Genomic DNA, 16,496 nt, shown 5'->3' with positions numbered 1-16,496 from the left:
CCCGCTTCTTGGAGGAGAGGCCTCTGGCACCCTGGTTTCGGGAGCCGTCGCCAGCCAAGCAGATGCTGTTTCTGCGTTGCTCTCCCAGCCGACCCTGTCTGGAGCTGCACAGAGCATCCTCGATCAGATTCGGCGTGGGAGTTGGAAGCAAGCACTGTCGCCCACTCATACCGAACTTTCCGGGCAGCTGCAAAGGTCGGGAGCGGAAGCCCTGTGACGTGTCTGGGGCCTGGGCCACCGTCCTCCTCTGTGTCATGTGGACCAGGCTGGGCTGTGGCCTTCACTGCTACGGAGACACCACAAGAGACCTGGGGGCCTCAAATTGCGAACGAGGATGAGGACGGAGCACACTGTCCTCGTAGCGAGTTGTGGGAAGAACCAGGTGAGGCCGCTGTACCAGTGTTGCACCTGTGCCCGCCACGGTGGCTGTGCGGCCCGCGTCCCTGCTCAGGGCTGCAGCACGGGCCTCGGGAGGAGGTAGCCAGTGCGGGGGCTGAGAAAGACCCCAGCAGGACTTGCTGCCTAGGAGCCTCAGCACTTGCACCTCCAATGCAGAACCAGGCTCCGCGTTGCGGAGATCCCGACCTCTTCAGGGACCTCCTCCAGCTGAGCAGGCGGCAGCCCCAGCAGAGGGGGTGGTGGCTGAAGTGCCCTGGGCCTGGGGGATGGAGGGCACACAGCTGAGGCACGTCCTGGGGTCTTGCCGCTGCTCTGTGCCCTGTCGTGGCCCGCCATGACCAATGCAGGGCAGCATGCCCCAACTCAGGCGGGGCTCTGGGTACCTGCATTCTGGTGGACAGCCTCATGAGATAGAGTCAATCCGGGACCTCCCAGAGCTTCCTCTTCCCACCTATCAGCACTACCTATGAGACAGGCAAAGGCAAAAAATCCACATCGTAAATGTGAAGGTGGATTCTTTTGAAAAGCCATGCGAAGATTATTGAGCAGAAAGAAGAGGCAGGACCGTGATCAATGCAGCGCCAGCTCTGCCCTCTCAGAAACCCGGGGCCCCAGCCTACACCAGGACCCCAGTCTGGAGAGGGTGGGGACAGGAGGGCTGAGTCGGGTTGGGCTTTGCCATGTAGCAGTGCGAGGGTTCATTAAAGGGTGGAACTCAGGTTTTTGAGAAATGTATACAGTAACACCTATAAAAATTAAAATATCTATCCATGAAATAGAATTTTAGGCCGGCATAGTGGCTCACAGCTGAATCCCAGCCTTGGGAGCCGAGGATGGCATCCTGGGCCAAGAATTCAAGGCCAGCCTGGGTAGCGTAGAGAGACCCATCTCTAGATAAAAATACAAAAATTAGCTGGGTGTGGTTGGCTCGCACTGTAGTCCGGCTTTCAGGAGATGGACTGGAGCTCATTTGAACCCAGGATTGAGGCTACATGTGAGCCCTGATTGGCACCAACTGCAGTTCAGTTGGGCGACAGAGCAAGAAAGACCTGTCTGCAAAAAAAGGAGAGGAACTAGGCGGACTATGGTGGTCACGCCTGTATCCAGCATTTGGGAGGCAAGAGGCGGGCGGATAACAGGTCAGGGAGACCGAGACCATCCTGGCTACATGGTGAAACCCTGTCTCATACTAAAAATTACAAAATTAGCCGGTGTGGTGGTGGGCGACTGTAGTCCGCCATTGGGAGTGAGGCAGGAGATGGAGTGAAACCCGGAGGCAGGCTTGCAGTGAAGCGGGAGTGACGCCACTGCACTCCAGCCTGGGCGACGAGTGAGACTCCCTCTCAAAAGAAAAAAAAAAGAACAAGGAAAGGAGAGGAAAACAAAAGAATTTTAAAAAATCAATGCAGAAGTACAGGCAAACATGGCACATGTACAGAAAGCAATCAAAAAAGTCACGGTGACGAGGCAGCTGTGTGTGAGAAATTGCTAGATTCCAATGATAAAAGAACAAAAACCTCACTATAGATCACAAAACCAGACCGAGGCGGAGTGCGGCTCGCAGTTCACTGCCCTGCCTTTTTTTTTTTTTTTTTTTTGTCTTTTCAGTTTCTTATCTCCTGGGGCCAAGGCTGGGCTCTCAGCCTGAAGTCTGTGTTCCCAGGAGGCCCAGCCGAGCTGGGGGGGGTCTCCTGGTTTGTGGCACTGGGTGCTCCAGTCTCCCGTCTCTTGCTGGTGCTGCGTCGCTTGTCCCGCCTGCCAAAGCCAGTGACAGGTGAGAAGCCCTTTGAGACATGAGGTGCCAGGCCCTCGTACCATCACCTTTATTCAGAAGGACTTCTGTTCTGAAATCCCCCCCTTTTTTTTTTTTTTTTTTTTTTAAGACAGAGTCTCACTCTGTCGTCGCCCAGACTGGAGTGCAATAGTGCAACCTCTGCTCATTGCAACATCTGCCTCCCTAGTTCAAGTGATTCTCCCGAGTAACTGGGACTACAGGCCATGCACCATCATGCCCAGCTAATTTTTGTATTTTTAGTAGAGACTAAAAATGTGGGTCAGGCTGGTCTCGAACTCCCGACCTCAAGTTATTCTCCTGCCTCAGCCTCCCAAAGGGCTGCGACTCCAGGCGTGAGCCACTCCGCCCAGCGTTATTTTGTATTAAAATAGTGTTTGTTGATTCATTGGGCAAAATTGATTCACTGGGCTTTGGGCATATATGGTAGTGAGCAGAAGACATTTTTATTTACTGGATTTTAAACAATCATTTTGTAAAGAGGTTTGAGTAATGAGAAAAATACCCTCCACCACAGGATGCCATTGGCACTCGCCCTCCTTCCTGGGACCCAGGTCGCCCTGCACCTGTCCTGCTGCCTGAGGCCACTGTGCTGCCCCTGGATGCTACCCCTGTGGCCCTTGGGCTCCCCCTGCCCTCCCCACCTCCTAGCTGCTGCCTAGGGCAGCCTGGGGTGAGGCAGTGCAGTGGCACAGAGTCAGCAACAAGGGCACAGCCTCATCTCCTACCCTGGAGGTTGGCTTGGGCTCAGCTTGAAGGGGGTCAAAGGAGTAGCTGAGCGCCCTTTGACCAGGTGGCCTCCTAGGACACAAGCAGGCTCCGAGGAGGAGTCTGACCCTCACAGTGCCTGAGCCTCTGTTTCCTGCACTGACAAAGCTCTTCCATGGCTTTTCTCATTTCTCTCTTAAAGCCCAGGGCAGCCGATAGCCACACCCATTCAGAATTTATGAACAAGCCAGGACCCTTTTGTGGGGGGCCTTTCCCGGGTCACAGACCAGGTCTCTCTTTTGACCGTGGACGCAGGGCAGCCAGGAAGGGGCTGTGCTGCCAGGCAGGTCCATGCATCCTGAAGGCACAGAGGCCCCTCCAGACTGCCCATTTCAGGACCTTGTCATGCAGCTGGAGTCATGGGTGACACCAGCCCCGGGGCCAGGCAGCGGCTTGGCAAGCATTGCAGCAGCCACACTACAGTAAGAAATTCTTTTTCTGTGCATCCAGGTGGCTCCAGCCAGCACCATCCTTTCCATGTGGGGTGTGCCTGACACCCTCCTTTCCCACTCCCAGAAAGGTGAAGAACCTGACCTCCCAAGTCCATTCCGTGGCTGGCTGATGGGCTCGGTCACAGATCTAAACCCCTCAGCCTGGCCTGGCCTGGAGCGGGCGGCCTTGGTCAGCACAGCTGCTGAAGGGGCAGCAAATGCCAGTCGTGCCTGTACTGGTCACTGGGGTCGCGTCTTTGGCCAGCCTGGCCCAGGCACTGGGCGGGGAGAATGGGGCCTTGTGTCTCCAGCTCACAGCCGAGCTTTCAGAGCATCAGACTGGGTTCATTGTTCAGAACCGGGAACACTAAAAACAGCATTGAGAATGGAACTTGGGCCTTCTGGAAATGACAGCTGAGTAAAGACTCATTTATTCTGCTTCCCTTCTTGAAACTCACTGCAGTGAACAAAGAGAATGAAAAATAGGGAGCAAGATTTAATTCACAATGGGCCTAAGGAATAGCCATGGCAAAGGAGGGTGTCGGCCAGACGGGAAGCAGTGACAGCCACATCAGGTCCAGCAGGCTGGGTTTTTGTTTAACAAGAATGGATTTTTGGAGATAGTGCTGATGAGTATTTTAAAAGAATGGGGTTGTGGCTCGGGGGAGCTGAGTAGAGGCAGACGTCTGGCGAGATGAGGCAGAAGGCCCACGTGCTTCACTTTTCTATAAGATCCAGATTCTCATTTTTTTCTAATTTTTAGAAAAGGGGTCTCACTTTGTTGCCCAGGTTAGAGCGCAGTACCACAGTCATAGCTCACTGCAGCGTCAGCCTTCTGGGGTCAGCAATCCTCTCACCTTAGCATTCTTAGTAGCTGGGACCACAGGCGTGCGTCACCATGCCCAGCTAATTATTGTATTTTTTGGTAGAGATGAGGTTTTGCCATCTTGCCCAGCTGGTCTCGAACTCTTGAACTCAAGCAATCCTCCTACCTTAGTCTCCCAAACTGCTGAGATGATAGGCGTGAGCCTCTGCCCCCACGATCCAGACTCGTAAGGGGTGAAATGGGGAACGAAAGGATGGGCTGAGGATTCTCTTAGTTTTCAGCATCACACTGATCATTACGTTCATAGGAGGAAACTACCAGAGACCAGGGAAAAAGTCACCTGGAAGGATTAGAGTACTCAGAGCTCTCAAAACACTCAGAAGAGTGGCTGTTGCCAGCAGGCTGACTGAGAAGCCCCATAACTCACAGGGCATGTGGTAGAGTACCCAGTGGAGAACAGTTAGCCCTAGAATAAATGCGGCTCTGCTGCTGTGCGACAAATCTCAGAAGGAAGAATCAACATTTTCAGTTTCCAAGTATCTGGATCCAAAACAAAGCTCAAGAACAGTAACGGGCCAGGCGCGGTGGCTCACGCCTATAATCCCAGCACTTGGGGAGGCCAGGGTGGGCAGATCACGAGGTCAGGAGTTCAAGACCAGCCTGGCCAACATGGTTAAAACCCATCTCTACTAAAAATACAAAAATTAGCTGGATGTGGTGGTGCGCACCTGTAATGCCAGCCACTTGGGAGGCTGAGGCAGGAGAATCACTTGAACCTGGGAGGCGGATGTTGCCGTGAGCTGAGAGCATACCACTGCACGCCAGCCTGGGCGACAAAACCAAAACTCTGTCTCAGAAAAAAAAAGAATAGTAACAGGCACACAAAAAATATGCAGCTTTCCAAGAGGTAAAATTCATAATGTCTGGCATCCAACCAAAGAAGATCAGGTATGGAAAGAAACAGGAAAGTAGAACCCATGCTGGAGTGAAGACTCCATCCACCCTGGCGTAGATGTTAGGGTCGGCAGACGGGCACTGACGTAATCGTTATAACTGTATTCACTGGCGTAGATGTTAGGGTCGGCAGACGGGCACTGACGTACTTGTTACAACTGTATGCACTGGCGTAGATGTTAGGGTCGGCAGACGGGCACTGACGTAATCGTTACAACTGTATTCACTGGCGTAGATGTTAGGGTCGGCAGACGGGCACTGACGTAATCGTTACAACTGTATGCACTGGCGTAGATGTTAGGGTCGGCAGACGGGCACTAAAGTAATTATTATAACTGTATTCACTGACGTAGATGTTAGGGTCGGCAGACAGGCACTAAAGTAATTATTATAACTGTATTCCATGTGTTCAGAGAGCAACAGGAAAGCTTGAACACATTAAGTAGAGACATGGAAGTATTTTAAAAGATCCAAATTAGAGTTGAAATGAAAACGTCCAAGTACCAAATACACTGGATGGGATTAATGGTAGATCAGAGATTGCAGAAGATTAGTGAACCTAAAGACGAAGCAGTAGACACTCTCCAAACTGAAATAAGGAAAAGAACAATATTTTAAAACAAACAGGAGCATCATGGAGCTGGAGGACAACTTTCAGAGATCTAACGATTGTGTGATTGGAGTCCCTACGTGGGAAGGGAGGGACGGAAGAATTGTTGGAGGACATGACAGCTGAAAAGCTTCCCAGTTTGATGGAAACTATAAGCCTAGATCTGACCATCTTTTCTTTCTTTTCTCTTTGTTGACCAATGGATTCATGTCACATGATCAGACCATCTTAATGACCCCAGAAATGAAGAAAATGACGCAAGGCACATCATCATCAAGTTACTCAAAACCAGTTACAAAGAGATAAATCTTAAAAGCAGCCAGAAAAAAAAAAAAAAGGCCTTTGCTTATGGAAGAAACAAAGACAAAGATGCAGATGACAGCAGATTTCTCATGAGAAACAATGCAAGTGGGAAGACAATGGTGTAGTGTGTTTAAGATGCTGAAAGGAAAAAAAAAAAAAAAAACACCCGTCCACCAAGAATTCTATACCTAACTATCTTTTAAGTGACAGTGACATAAAAATGTTTTCAAACACACAATAGTCGAACTGGTTCATTACCAGCAGACCTTCACTGAAAGAAATGTTACAGATGCTTTAGGCTGAAGGAAAGCAAAACCATGTGGAAATCTGGATCTATACAGAAAATTGAAGAGTACTGGAAATGGTAACTACATGTTTAAATACATGATACTCAACTCTCTTTAAAATATAATTGTTTAAGAATAGTAATTATGTAGCAGAGAGAGGAATTTATAACATATACAGAAATAAAATATTTGACAAAAATGGCAAAAATAAAAGGCCAGGAGAGAAGAAAATGGTAAATGCATATATTTGAAGTGGTAGAATAGCACTTGAAGGCAGAGTATGACAAATTAAATATGCATGTTATAAACTCAGAAGCATTTACTAAAATAGCAAAGCAACAAATTACAGCTGATAAGTGGACAGTGGAGATAAAGTTGACCCACATAAAATACTTAATCCAAAGATGGCAGAAAGGAGGAAAAGAGGGAAAAAGAACAGATAGAACAGGTAACACAGCAAGATGGTCAGATTGCATAAAAAAGCAATACCCACATATATACTGGCTAAAATAAACTGCTTTTTCTTTTTTTTTTTTTTTTTTTTTTGAGACAGGATCTCACTCTGTTGCCCTGGCTGGAGTGCAGTGGCGCAGTCATGGCTCACTGCAACTTTGACCTCTTGGGTTCAAGGAATCCTCTGGCCTCATCCTCCTTTTTTTTTTTTTTTTTTTTTTTTTAGCTGGAGTTTTGCTCTTGTTGCCCAGGGTGGAATACAATGATGCGATCTCGGCCTACTGCAACCTCTGCCTCCCAGGTTCAGATGATTCTCCTGCCTCATCTTCCTGAGTAGCTGGGACTACAGGTGCACCCCATCATGCCTGGCTAATTTTTTTGTAGAGACAGGGTCTCACTATGTTGCCCAGGCTGGTCTTGAACTCTTAGCCTCAAGGGATCCTCCTGCTTCAGCCTCCCAAAGTGCTGGGATTGTAGGCATGAGCTACTGTGCCTTGCCACCCTCTTTAAATTTAAAGAAATAAATAGGCTATAAGTAAAAGAAGGATAAACGTTACACAATTCTAACTCTGATGTAAAGCAATCTGGAGTTGCTATAATATGAAATGTACTGATTTCAGAGCAAAGGAAACTACCAGATAAAGATACTTCATGATAAAGGGGTTCATTCATCAAGAAGATACCGTAAATGTGTGCACCTAATAACAGAGCCATAAAATACATGAAGCAGAAACTGATAGTGCAGAGAGAAATGGACACATCCACAGTTGTCGTTGGGACTCTCAGTGATGGATAGAACAAATAGACCAGAAATTAGTGTCAGCACCATCAAGCAGCCTGATCGATTGGCTTTATACAGCACTTCACCCAGCAGTACGTTGTTTACCAGTGCACATGGGACATTTTCCAGGATAGACCATTTTAGGGGGCCATAAAAAGTGTCAATAAACTTTAACAAATTCAAATCATATAAATTATGTTCTCTGAGAAAAATATAATTAGAAACCAGTAGACTGGGCACGGTGGCTCACACGTGTAATCCCAGCACTTTGGGAGGCCGAGGCGGGCGGATCACAAGGTCAGGAGATCGAGACCGTCCTGGCTAACACGGTGAAACCCTGTCTCTACTAAAACTACATAAAATTAGTGGGGACATGGTGGTGGGTGCCTGTAGTCCCAGCTACTCGGGAGGCTGAGGCAGGAGAATGGCGGGAACCCGGGAGGCGGAGATTGCGGTGAGCCAAGATCGCGCCACCGCACTCCAGCCTGGGCGACAGAGCGAGACTCCGTCTCAAAAAAAAAAAAAGAAACCCATAAAAAATATCTGGAAGATGATTAGTTACTGAGTATATGTTCTATTAGTCGAAAAAGGAAAACAAAAGAGAGGTTAGAAAGCTTTCTGAGGCTGGGCGTGGTGGCTCACGCCTGTAATCCCAGGATGTACAAATCATGAACTCTGCTTCTGCCTTAGGAAATTAGAAAAAGGAAAGCAAATTAAGTCTAAAGGATGCACAAGAAAGGAAACAAAGATCAAACTGGAAATTAATGAAAACAGAAAATAGAAAACACCTGTTAAGCTGTCTTTTGAGGCAATGAGTAAAATCAATAAGCTTCTAGCCAGAAAAGAGTGAAAAAAAACAAAACATGTTTTATATCAATATCAAAAATGAAAGACGTGGCATCACTACAGGGTCTGTTGCTCTTAAGAGCATGTGGAGGAATAGTATGGTATAATAACTTACGCCAGCAAATGTGATTAATTTTATATGAAATGGGCAAGTTCCTTGAAAGACAAACCATTCATGCTCACGTAAGCGGTTTTTAGAACCTGCTGAGCTCTGTATCTATTAAATAGATTCGATGTGTAATTGAAAACCTTCCCACAAAGAAACTACATGCCCATCTGGCTTCACTGGAGTCTCTGCCACACATTGAAGGAAGAAATAATAGCAATTCTATATAAACTCTCCCAGGAATTTGAGAGGAAGGAATACTTCTGATTTTGTTATGCTGGTATTACTCTGATAGCAAAACCAAAGATGTTACAAGAAGAAAATAGATGCAAAAATGAATATGAATATAGATGTAAAAATTCTTAACAAAATTTTAGCAAATCCCACTTGAGAATATATAAAAAGGACAATATGGCTGGGCGTGGTGGCTCACGCCTGTAATCCCAGCACTTTGGGAGGCCGAGGCAGCAGATCACGAGTCCAGGAATTCAAGACCAGCCTGGCCAACATAATGAAACCCCGTCTCTACTAAAAAGACAAAAAAGTTAGCTGGGTGTGGTGGCGGGCACCTGTAATCCCACCTAATTGGGAGGCTGAGGCAGGAGAATTCGCTTGAACCTGGGAGGTGAAGGTTGCAGTCAGCCGAGATCACACCACTGCCCTCCAGCTTGGACAACAGAGTGAGACTCCATCTCAAAAAAAAAAAAAAAGGACAGTCCATCATGACCAATTGGCAGTTATACAAGGAATATGTAATTGGTTTAAGAATAGAAAATTGATGGAATCCAGCTATTATCAAACTAAAGAGAAACCATGTGATCATTTCAATAGATACAGTAAAAGTATTTTACAAAATCCAACATCCATTCCTGATTTAAAAAATAACTTGGCAAACTAAGAGTACAAAGGAACTTCCCTGACCTTACAAAAGACATCATGAAAAAGTTACAGTCAACATCATACTTAATGGTAAAAGACTGGATGCTTTCCCTAAGATTAGGAGGAAGGCACATATGTTCACTCTTACTAATTGTGTTCGGTAATAATACTGCAGGTTCTTCCCAGTGTAATTATGCAAGAAAAATAAATAAAAGGATCTAGTTTGGAAAGGAAGAAGTAAAACTTTTTGTTCACTGTTGACATGATTACCTCTGCAGAAAACCTAATAAATCTGTGAAAAAAGCAATTATAATGAATAAGTGAGTTTATCAAGGTTGCAAGATCAAATTGTAAAAACAACACTTTTTTCTGTATTAGCAACAAAAATTTGGAAATTATGTTTTGTTAGTATTATAAATATGCAATGCTTAGGGTGACACTTAACTAATATGTGCAAGATTTGTACACTAAAAACTACAAAACATTGCTGAAAGAAAGTAGACCCAACTAGATGGATATATTTTGCTCACAGATCAGAAGATGTAATGTAGTTAGGATGTTAGTTTTCCTCATACTCATCTAGAGATTCAACACAACTGCAGTCAAAATCCAAGCAGGCTATTTTGTAGAAATTGAGAAGCTGATTCTGAAATTCATATCGAAATGCGAAGGACCTGGAATAATTAATTCATTTCAAAAATAAAAAGCAGTTTGGGGACTCACAGCACCTGATTGCAGACCTGGTACGTTTGGGGTCACTGTGGCGTGGGGTTCCAGATGGGAGGAAGCTTCCTGAGAGGTAGTGCCTAGTTGAGTCTAAGAGGACGAGGAGGTCGGTGAGCTTGTTGGAACCCCTGGTGGAAGGATGGGCTGAGGATGGAGAGCAGGTGCACAGGGGAAGGCGTTGGTCAGGGTTGCTCTCAGGCTGTCGTGGATGCTTTTTAGCTTTTCAGAACTTCACTGATGCTGCTGTTTTACTTTTCAAAAAGATTGAAGCTGTACAAGTAGGTCACCTGTTTCCTCTTAAACAAGAAATTAAAATACTTAAGTTTTGTTTCTTTTATTTTCTTTTTTCTTTTTTGAAACAGAGTCTTGCTCTGTCACCCAGGCTCTAGTGCAGTGGCGTGATCCCGGCTCACTGCAACCTCAGCCTCCTGGGTTCAAGTGATTCTCCTGCCTCAGCCTCTCAAGTAGCTGGGATTACAGGCGCATGCTGCCACACCTGGCTAATTTTTGTACTTTTAGTAGAGATGGAGTTTCACTGTGTTGGCCAGGCTGGTCTCGAACCCCTAACCTCGAATGATCCACCTGCCTCGGCCTCCCAAAGTGCTGGAATTACAGGCGTGAGCCGGTGCGCCTGGCCAGAGTTTCATTTTTAAAAATAGCATACCTAGCAGTCCCAAGCATTAAAATTAAAATGTGTGGAGATTTAAGTGGCGGAAAGAGCGTTTCCTCTAGGGAGGTGGTTCCCCCGCTTGTGAGTGGAGTGAGTGTGGGTTAGATTTGTGGCCCCACAGTCTGTCTGGGACTTGAAGAAAGTTTCCGATTGGCCTGCAGTGTCTCTTCCTGCTGGGCCCCGTCACCGGCTGTGCTCTCTTCTGGTGCCTGAGTCTTTTTTATTTCCCCTTGAATTAGCACAGTATCTATGGAAGGGCCTCTCCTCGGGGAAGGGGGGCGGCCCTGTACTGATGCCAGCTGGGGCATCAGGGAGCAAGGAGACAGGTGCCCACCACAGCCGTGCCCACTGTGGTTCTGCAGACCGTCGGAGAGTGGCGGTGTATGTGTGAGGCCCTGTGGCTTCTATGAGCCAGTGCTGCAGGCAAAGTGGCACCAAGGCTAGGAATAGCCGTGTAGCCGTGGGTCCCTCCCCGTCACCACCCGGGCCAGAGGCCATTGGTTCTGATTTCTAACAGCAGAGGCTGCTTTTGCCTAACCTTGAACCTCATGAAAGGAAACTGTACTTTGTGCATTCAGTTGTGTCTGGCCTTTTTTTTTTTTTGAGACAGGGTCTCACTCTGTTGCCCAGGCCGGAGTGCAGTGGCGCGATCCTCCCTCCTCCTCTGCCCGTGTGGCTGGGACCATAGACACGCTCCACTACACTCAGCTGATTTCCTTCCTTACTGGTAGGGTGTGGCTCTTTGTCAGATTACACACACATTACACATGTTCTGTGTAGCAAATATGTCCCACTTAGGATGTGCTTTTTTTTTTTCTTAATAGTTTCTTGATAAACAGAGGTTCTTAATTTTACTATAGTCCAATTTGTTAATTTTTCTTTTGTGCCTTGTTTTTTGTGTGTGTCCAATTAAGATATCTGTGCCTACGATAAGGCCACAAAGATTTTCTCCTACATTTCTTTCCAAAAGCTTTATTATTTTACTTTTAACATTTAGGCCTACAGTGCATCTAGAATTAGGTTTTACGTACGGGATTGGATGAGGTAAAGGTCCAAGGTTCATTTTTTTCACACTTGACTCTTGAATAACTCAGGGTTTGGGGCACTGACCCCACCAGGTGGTCAAAACCCACGTCTTACTTGCTGCTGCTGCCGCCAGCACCCCTCCTCCTCCCCCCGCCCCCGTTAACTACAGACAGCCTGCTGTTGGTGAGAAGCCTTCGGATAGCAAGTCAATTCGCATGCATTTTGTATGCTATTGTAACATCTGTACTCTTCCTATAAAGTCAGAAAAGAAAATGGTAGTAAGAAAATAATAAAGGAGAGAAAATATATGTACTTCATCACGTGGAAGTGGATCATCCTAAAGATCATCGTCGTCGCTTTCACGTTGAGTAGGGTGTGGAGAAGGAGGAGGAAGGGGGTTGGTTGTGCTGTCTCAGGGGAGGCAGAGGAGGAAGAAAATCTACGTATAGGTGATCCTCCTAGCTCAGACCTGTGGTTTTCAAGAATGGACTGTGTACCTGGTGAATACAGCACTGTTCTCAGAATTCAGGTGATCGTGTGAACATGGATTGCTCCTGAGCGCCCTTGTGCTATGGCTGTGCACGCTGTATGTGTGTGGTCCTGCGTCCTTCCCCAGTGACTGCCGGCAGTGTCGCCTGTGTGGACAGCTGGGGACACTGAGTCTCAGATGTGGGGCTGAGAGTGAGGACGGAGCAGGTGCTTGTCCTCCTGTTCACCCTCCTCCTAGTCCTCAAGTCCTGTGGTCCCACAGTCCTGCCATGCTTGGCTTGTGCTTGCCCCGGCCCAGCATGGAGTGGGGGTGGTGTCTCCGGCTGACATGGGCTGGATCCTGGCTTGTGGGCACAGTCTCCCTGCTGTGTGGGAGACTGGCCAGGCTTTGCTGCAATGCAGGGCCAGACATCAGGAGCACTGAGGAGTGGGGTTGGCTGCCCGGGGGCGGCTCACGGGTGCCGTGGAGTCCATCTTCATTCTGTCCAGCCACTCGGTGGCGATGGGCTCGGCTGGGTGGTTGGTGTGGTGAGGCATTTTCCAAATCAGCACTGTTCCTTCTCCCCTCTTGCAGTGCAGCACCTTCCCGTCTGATGCTGGGGTTGTCCCGATGATGCCCTGACGTCTGTCCACTTCGGCGAGGAAGCAGACAGCGATGTCCCAGACACAGGACTACGAGTGCAGGAGCCATAATGTCGACCTGCCGGAGTCAAGGCTTCCAGGGTCGAGCACTCGGTAAGGAGCCGACCGACCTGCGGAGCTACCCGGGCCTCAGGAGTGGGTGGAACTGCTTTCTTCCTTTAGAGAAAGCAGCGTGCGCGCAAGATTCTCTGTGAGGTCGCTGGCTTTTCCCAAGGCCAGGGTGGCTGATGCCACCTGTGCACAGCACTGCCCTCAGGGCTCTGGCCTGCGATCCTGCAGATGCGGGTCGCCATGACTCGTTTTTATCTTTCTAATTTTTGACTTTCTTATTTATTTATTTATTTATTTAGGAGACAGGGTTGTCTGGGCTGGAGTGCAGTGGCGCGATCATAGCTCACTGCGGCCTTGAATTCCTGGGCTAAAGCAGTCCTCCTACCTCAGCCTTCCAAGTAGCTGGGACTGCTGGCACGCACTGCCACGTCTAGCTGATTTTCAATTTTTTGTAAAGATGAGGTCTGTTGCTCAGGCTTATCTCAAACTCCTGGGCTCAAGTGATCCTTTTGGGAGGTCGAGGCCTCCCAAATTGCTAGGATCACAGACGTGAGCCACTGTTCAGCCCTGATTTCTAGGCTTTTATTTGGAAATAATTTCATGCTTCCGGAAAAGTCACGAGAATAAGAACAGCCCCATGAGCACTCGAGGCACAGAGACCTGTGGCTGTCATCGCTCCTGTCGCCTCTGAATGTTTCTGGGGATCGCAGTGTGAGAGCATGCGCTCCCTCAGGACGTCTTCCAGGTAGCCCAGGACACTTGTTACCACAAGTAAATCTGACTCTGTCCCATCTCAGCCAGCGTCCCGTGCCTCCAGGTCGGCTCTGCCCCTGACTGCCTCTTTCTCCTTAGCCTTTTTTAATCTGGAAGAATTTCACCTCTTTTCTCTGCCTTTGTCACATTGATTTTTTTTTTTTTTGAGATGGAGTTGTCCAGGCTGGAGTGCAGTGGCGCGATCTCGGCTCACTGCAAGCTCCGCCTCCCGGGTTCACGCCATTCTCCTGCCTCAGCCTCCCGAGTAGCTGGGACTGCAGGCGCCTACCACCATGCCTGGCTAATTTTTTTTGCATTTTTAGGAGAGACGAGGTTTCACCGTGTTTGCCAGGATGGTCTCGATCTCCTGACCTCGTGATCCGCCCGCTTCGGCCTCCCAAAGTGCTGGGATTACAGGCGTGAGCCACCATGCCCGGCCCACATTGATATTTTTAAGGTAATAGTCACCCTATTTAAAACAGATGATCCCAGCCTGGGCAACCTAATGAGACCCCATCTCTCCAAAAAATACAAAAATTAGGCAGGCATGGTGGCAGATGCCTATGGTCTCAGCTACTCGGGAGGCTGAGGTGAGGAGATCCCTTGAGCCCAAGAGATTGAGGCTTCAGTGAGCTGAGATCGCATCACTACACTCTGGCCTGAGCAACAGAGTGAGACCCGTGTCACAGTAAAGTAAAATAGAGTTCCTTGGTTTGGGTTTGTCTGACAGTTTTTCAGGAGGATGCCGCACGGGTGGTGTTGGGGCCTCCCGGGCCCCACATCTGCAGACACTGATGCCCACCTGCCCCTCACCTGGCAACATGACCTCTGACCCCGACAGAGGCCTCACCCGCACCCCCCGAGTTGCAGCTGCTGCCTCCCGGCCACCTGAGGGCGCTCTGAGCCCGGCTCCTTGTCTGGTGCTTTGTGACTCCCCGTGTGGTTGGTCTTTCCAGGACTGTGCACCTTCCACACTCGATCCGCACTCGGCCTTGACCTGAGCAGGAGTCCTGCTGTCTCCTTGTTCGTTTGTTCATTGGTTCTTCATTCGTTTGTTCGCTGATGTGGACGGAGCTCCGTTGGGTTTTTTCGGGGCTTTTGTTGCTCTTGCTCTTCACTGGCTTGGTGCCCAGATAGGCCTCCAAGCGTCTCGCCGGCTCCTGCGTCCCTGACGGCCTCATTCCTCCGAGTGCTTCCTCCTGGCACAGCTGCCCTGCTCAGCCCTGGAATCAGCTATTTGTCTAGGGAGTTCTGGTTCCTTTCAGGGAATACTGGTCTTAGAGAACAAGGTCTGGGTTCTTAGAACATCCAGAGCTACTGCAGTGTGTTTGGTTTTGGGCCTCTTTTTTTTTTTTTTTTTTTTTTGATGGAGTCTTGCTCTATTGCCCGGGCTGGAGTGCAGTGCCCTGATCTCAGCTCACTGGAAGCTCTGCTTCCGGGGTTGAAGCATTTCTCCTGCCTCATCCTCCTGAGTAGCTGGGATTACAGGCTCCCACCACCACACCCGGCTAATTTTTTGTATTTTTAGTAGAGATGGGGTTTCACCATGTTGGTAAGGCTGATCTTGAACTCCTGACCTTGTGATCTGCCCGCCTCAGCCTCCCAAAGTGCTGGGATTACAGGCGTGAGCTTTTTGGCCTCTTAAGCACATAGAACTAGAAAATTACACAGGAGTATGCACATGTACACACAGGTACCCAAACACCTCCACGCGCACACATACATACACAGGTTCACGAGCGTGTATGCACACCTCCACACATGCAGGTACACGAGCACGCATGCACGCCTCCACGCACACACACACAGGTACATGAGCACGCACACATGCCTCTATGTACATGCAGGTAGGTACACTAGTGCACACACATGCCTCCACACACACGCACACGCAGGTAGGTACATGAGCTCACACGCACGCCTCCACACACATACACTTAGGTACACGAGCGCACACACGCCTCGCGCACATGCACATAGGTACACGAGCACACATGCATGCCTCTACATACCTGCAGGTAGGTACACGAGTGCGCACACACGCCTATGCAGGTAGGTACATGAGCTCACACACCCGCCTCCATGCACACGCAGGTAGGTACAGGAGCTCACACGCACGCCTCCATGCACACGCACATAAGTACACGAGCACGCACACATGCCTCCACGCACACGCATAGGTAGACAATCACGCACACATGCCTCCACACACACGCACGTGCAGGTAGGTACACGAGCACACACGCACACCTCCATGCACACCCACGCAGGTAAGTACATGAGCTCGCACAGACACCTCCACACACACACAGGTAGGTACACGAGCATGCATGCATGGTTCCACGCACACAGGTACAGGAGCACGTATACACACCACGCACACGCAGATAGGTACATGAGCTCGCATGCATGCCTCCACACACGTATCCACACACACACAGGTCGGTACATGAGCTTGCATGCACACCTCCACGTGCACACACGCAGGTAGGTACACGAGCGTGCATGCACGCCTCCACGCACACACACACAGGTACAGGAGCACACATGCCTCCACGCACATGCAGGTAGGTACATGAGCTCGCATACACGCCTCTATGCACAAGCACACTCAGGTACACAAGCGTGCATGCATGCCTCCACGCACACAGGTACAGGAGCGCGCGCACACACCTCCATGCACACGCACATGCAGGTAGGTACA

General features: G+C 48.9%; 1 protein-coding gene across 1 annotated transcript in view; it reads left to right on the top strand.

Annotated features, from left to right (window-relative positions):
• The first annotated feature begins 12,920 nt into the window (after positions 1-12,920).
• Positions 12,921-16,496, top strand: part of ARHGAP39 (Rho GTPase activating protein 39) — a 69,826-nt gene continuing 66,250 nt past the window's right edge. The window contains 1 exon segment of the mRNA XM_017883533.1: positions 12,921-13,081. Coding sequence (XP_017739022.1) covers positions 13,002-13,081 — 80 coding nt within the window. The 5' untranslated portion in view covers positions 12,921-13,001.

This window comes from Rhinopithecus bieti, unplaced genomic scaffold, assembly GCF_001698545.2.
Source record: "Rhinopithecus bieti isolate Rb0 unplaced genomic scaffold, ASM169854v2 scaffold_13617, whole genome shotgun sequence".
Taxonomy (NCBI): Eukaryota; Metazoa; Chordata; class Mammalia; order Primates; family Cercopithecidae; genus Rhinopithecus; species Rhinopithecus bieti.
This window is presented reverse-complemented; position numbering and strand designations above follow the sequence as displayed.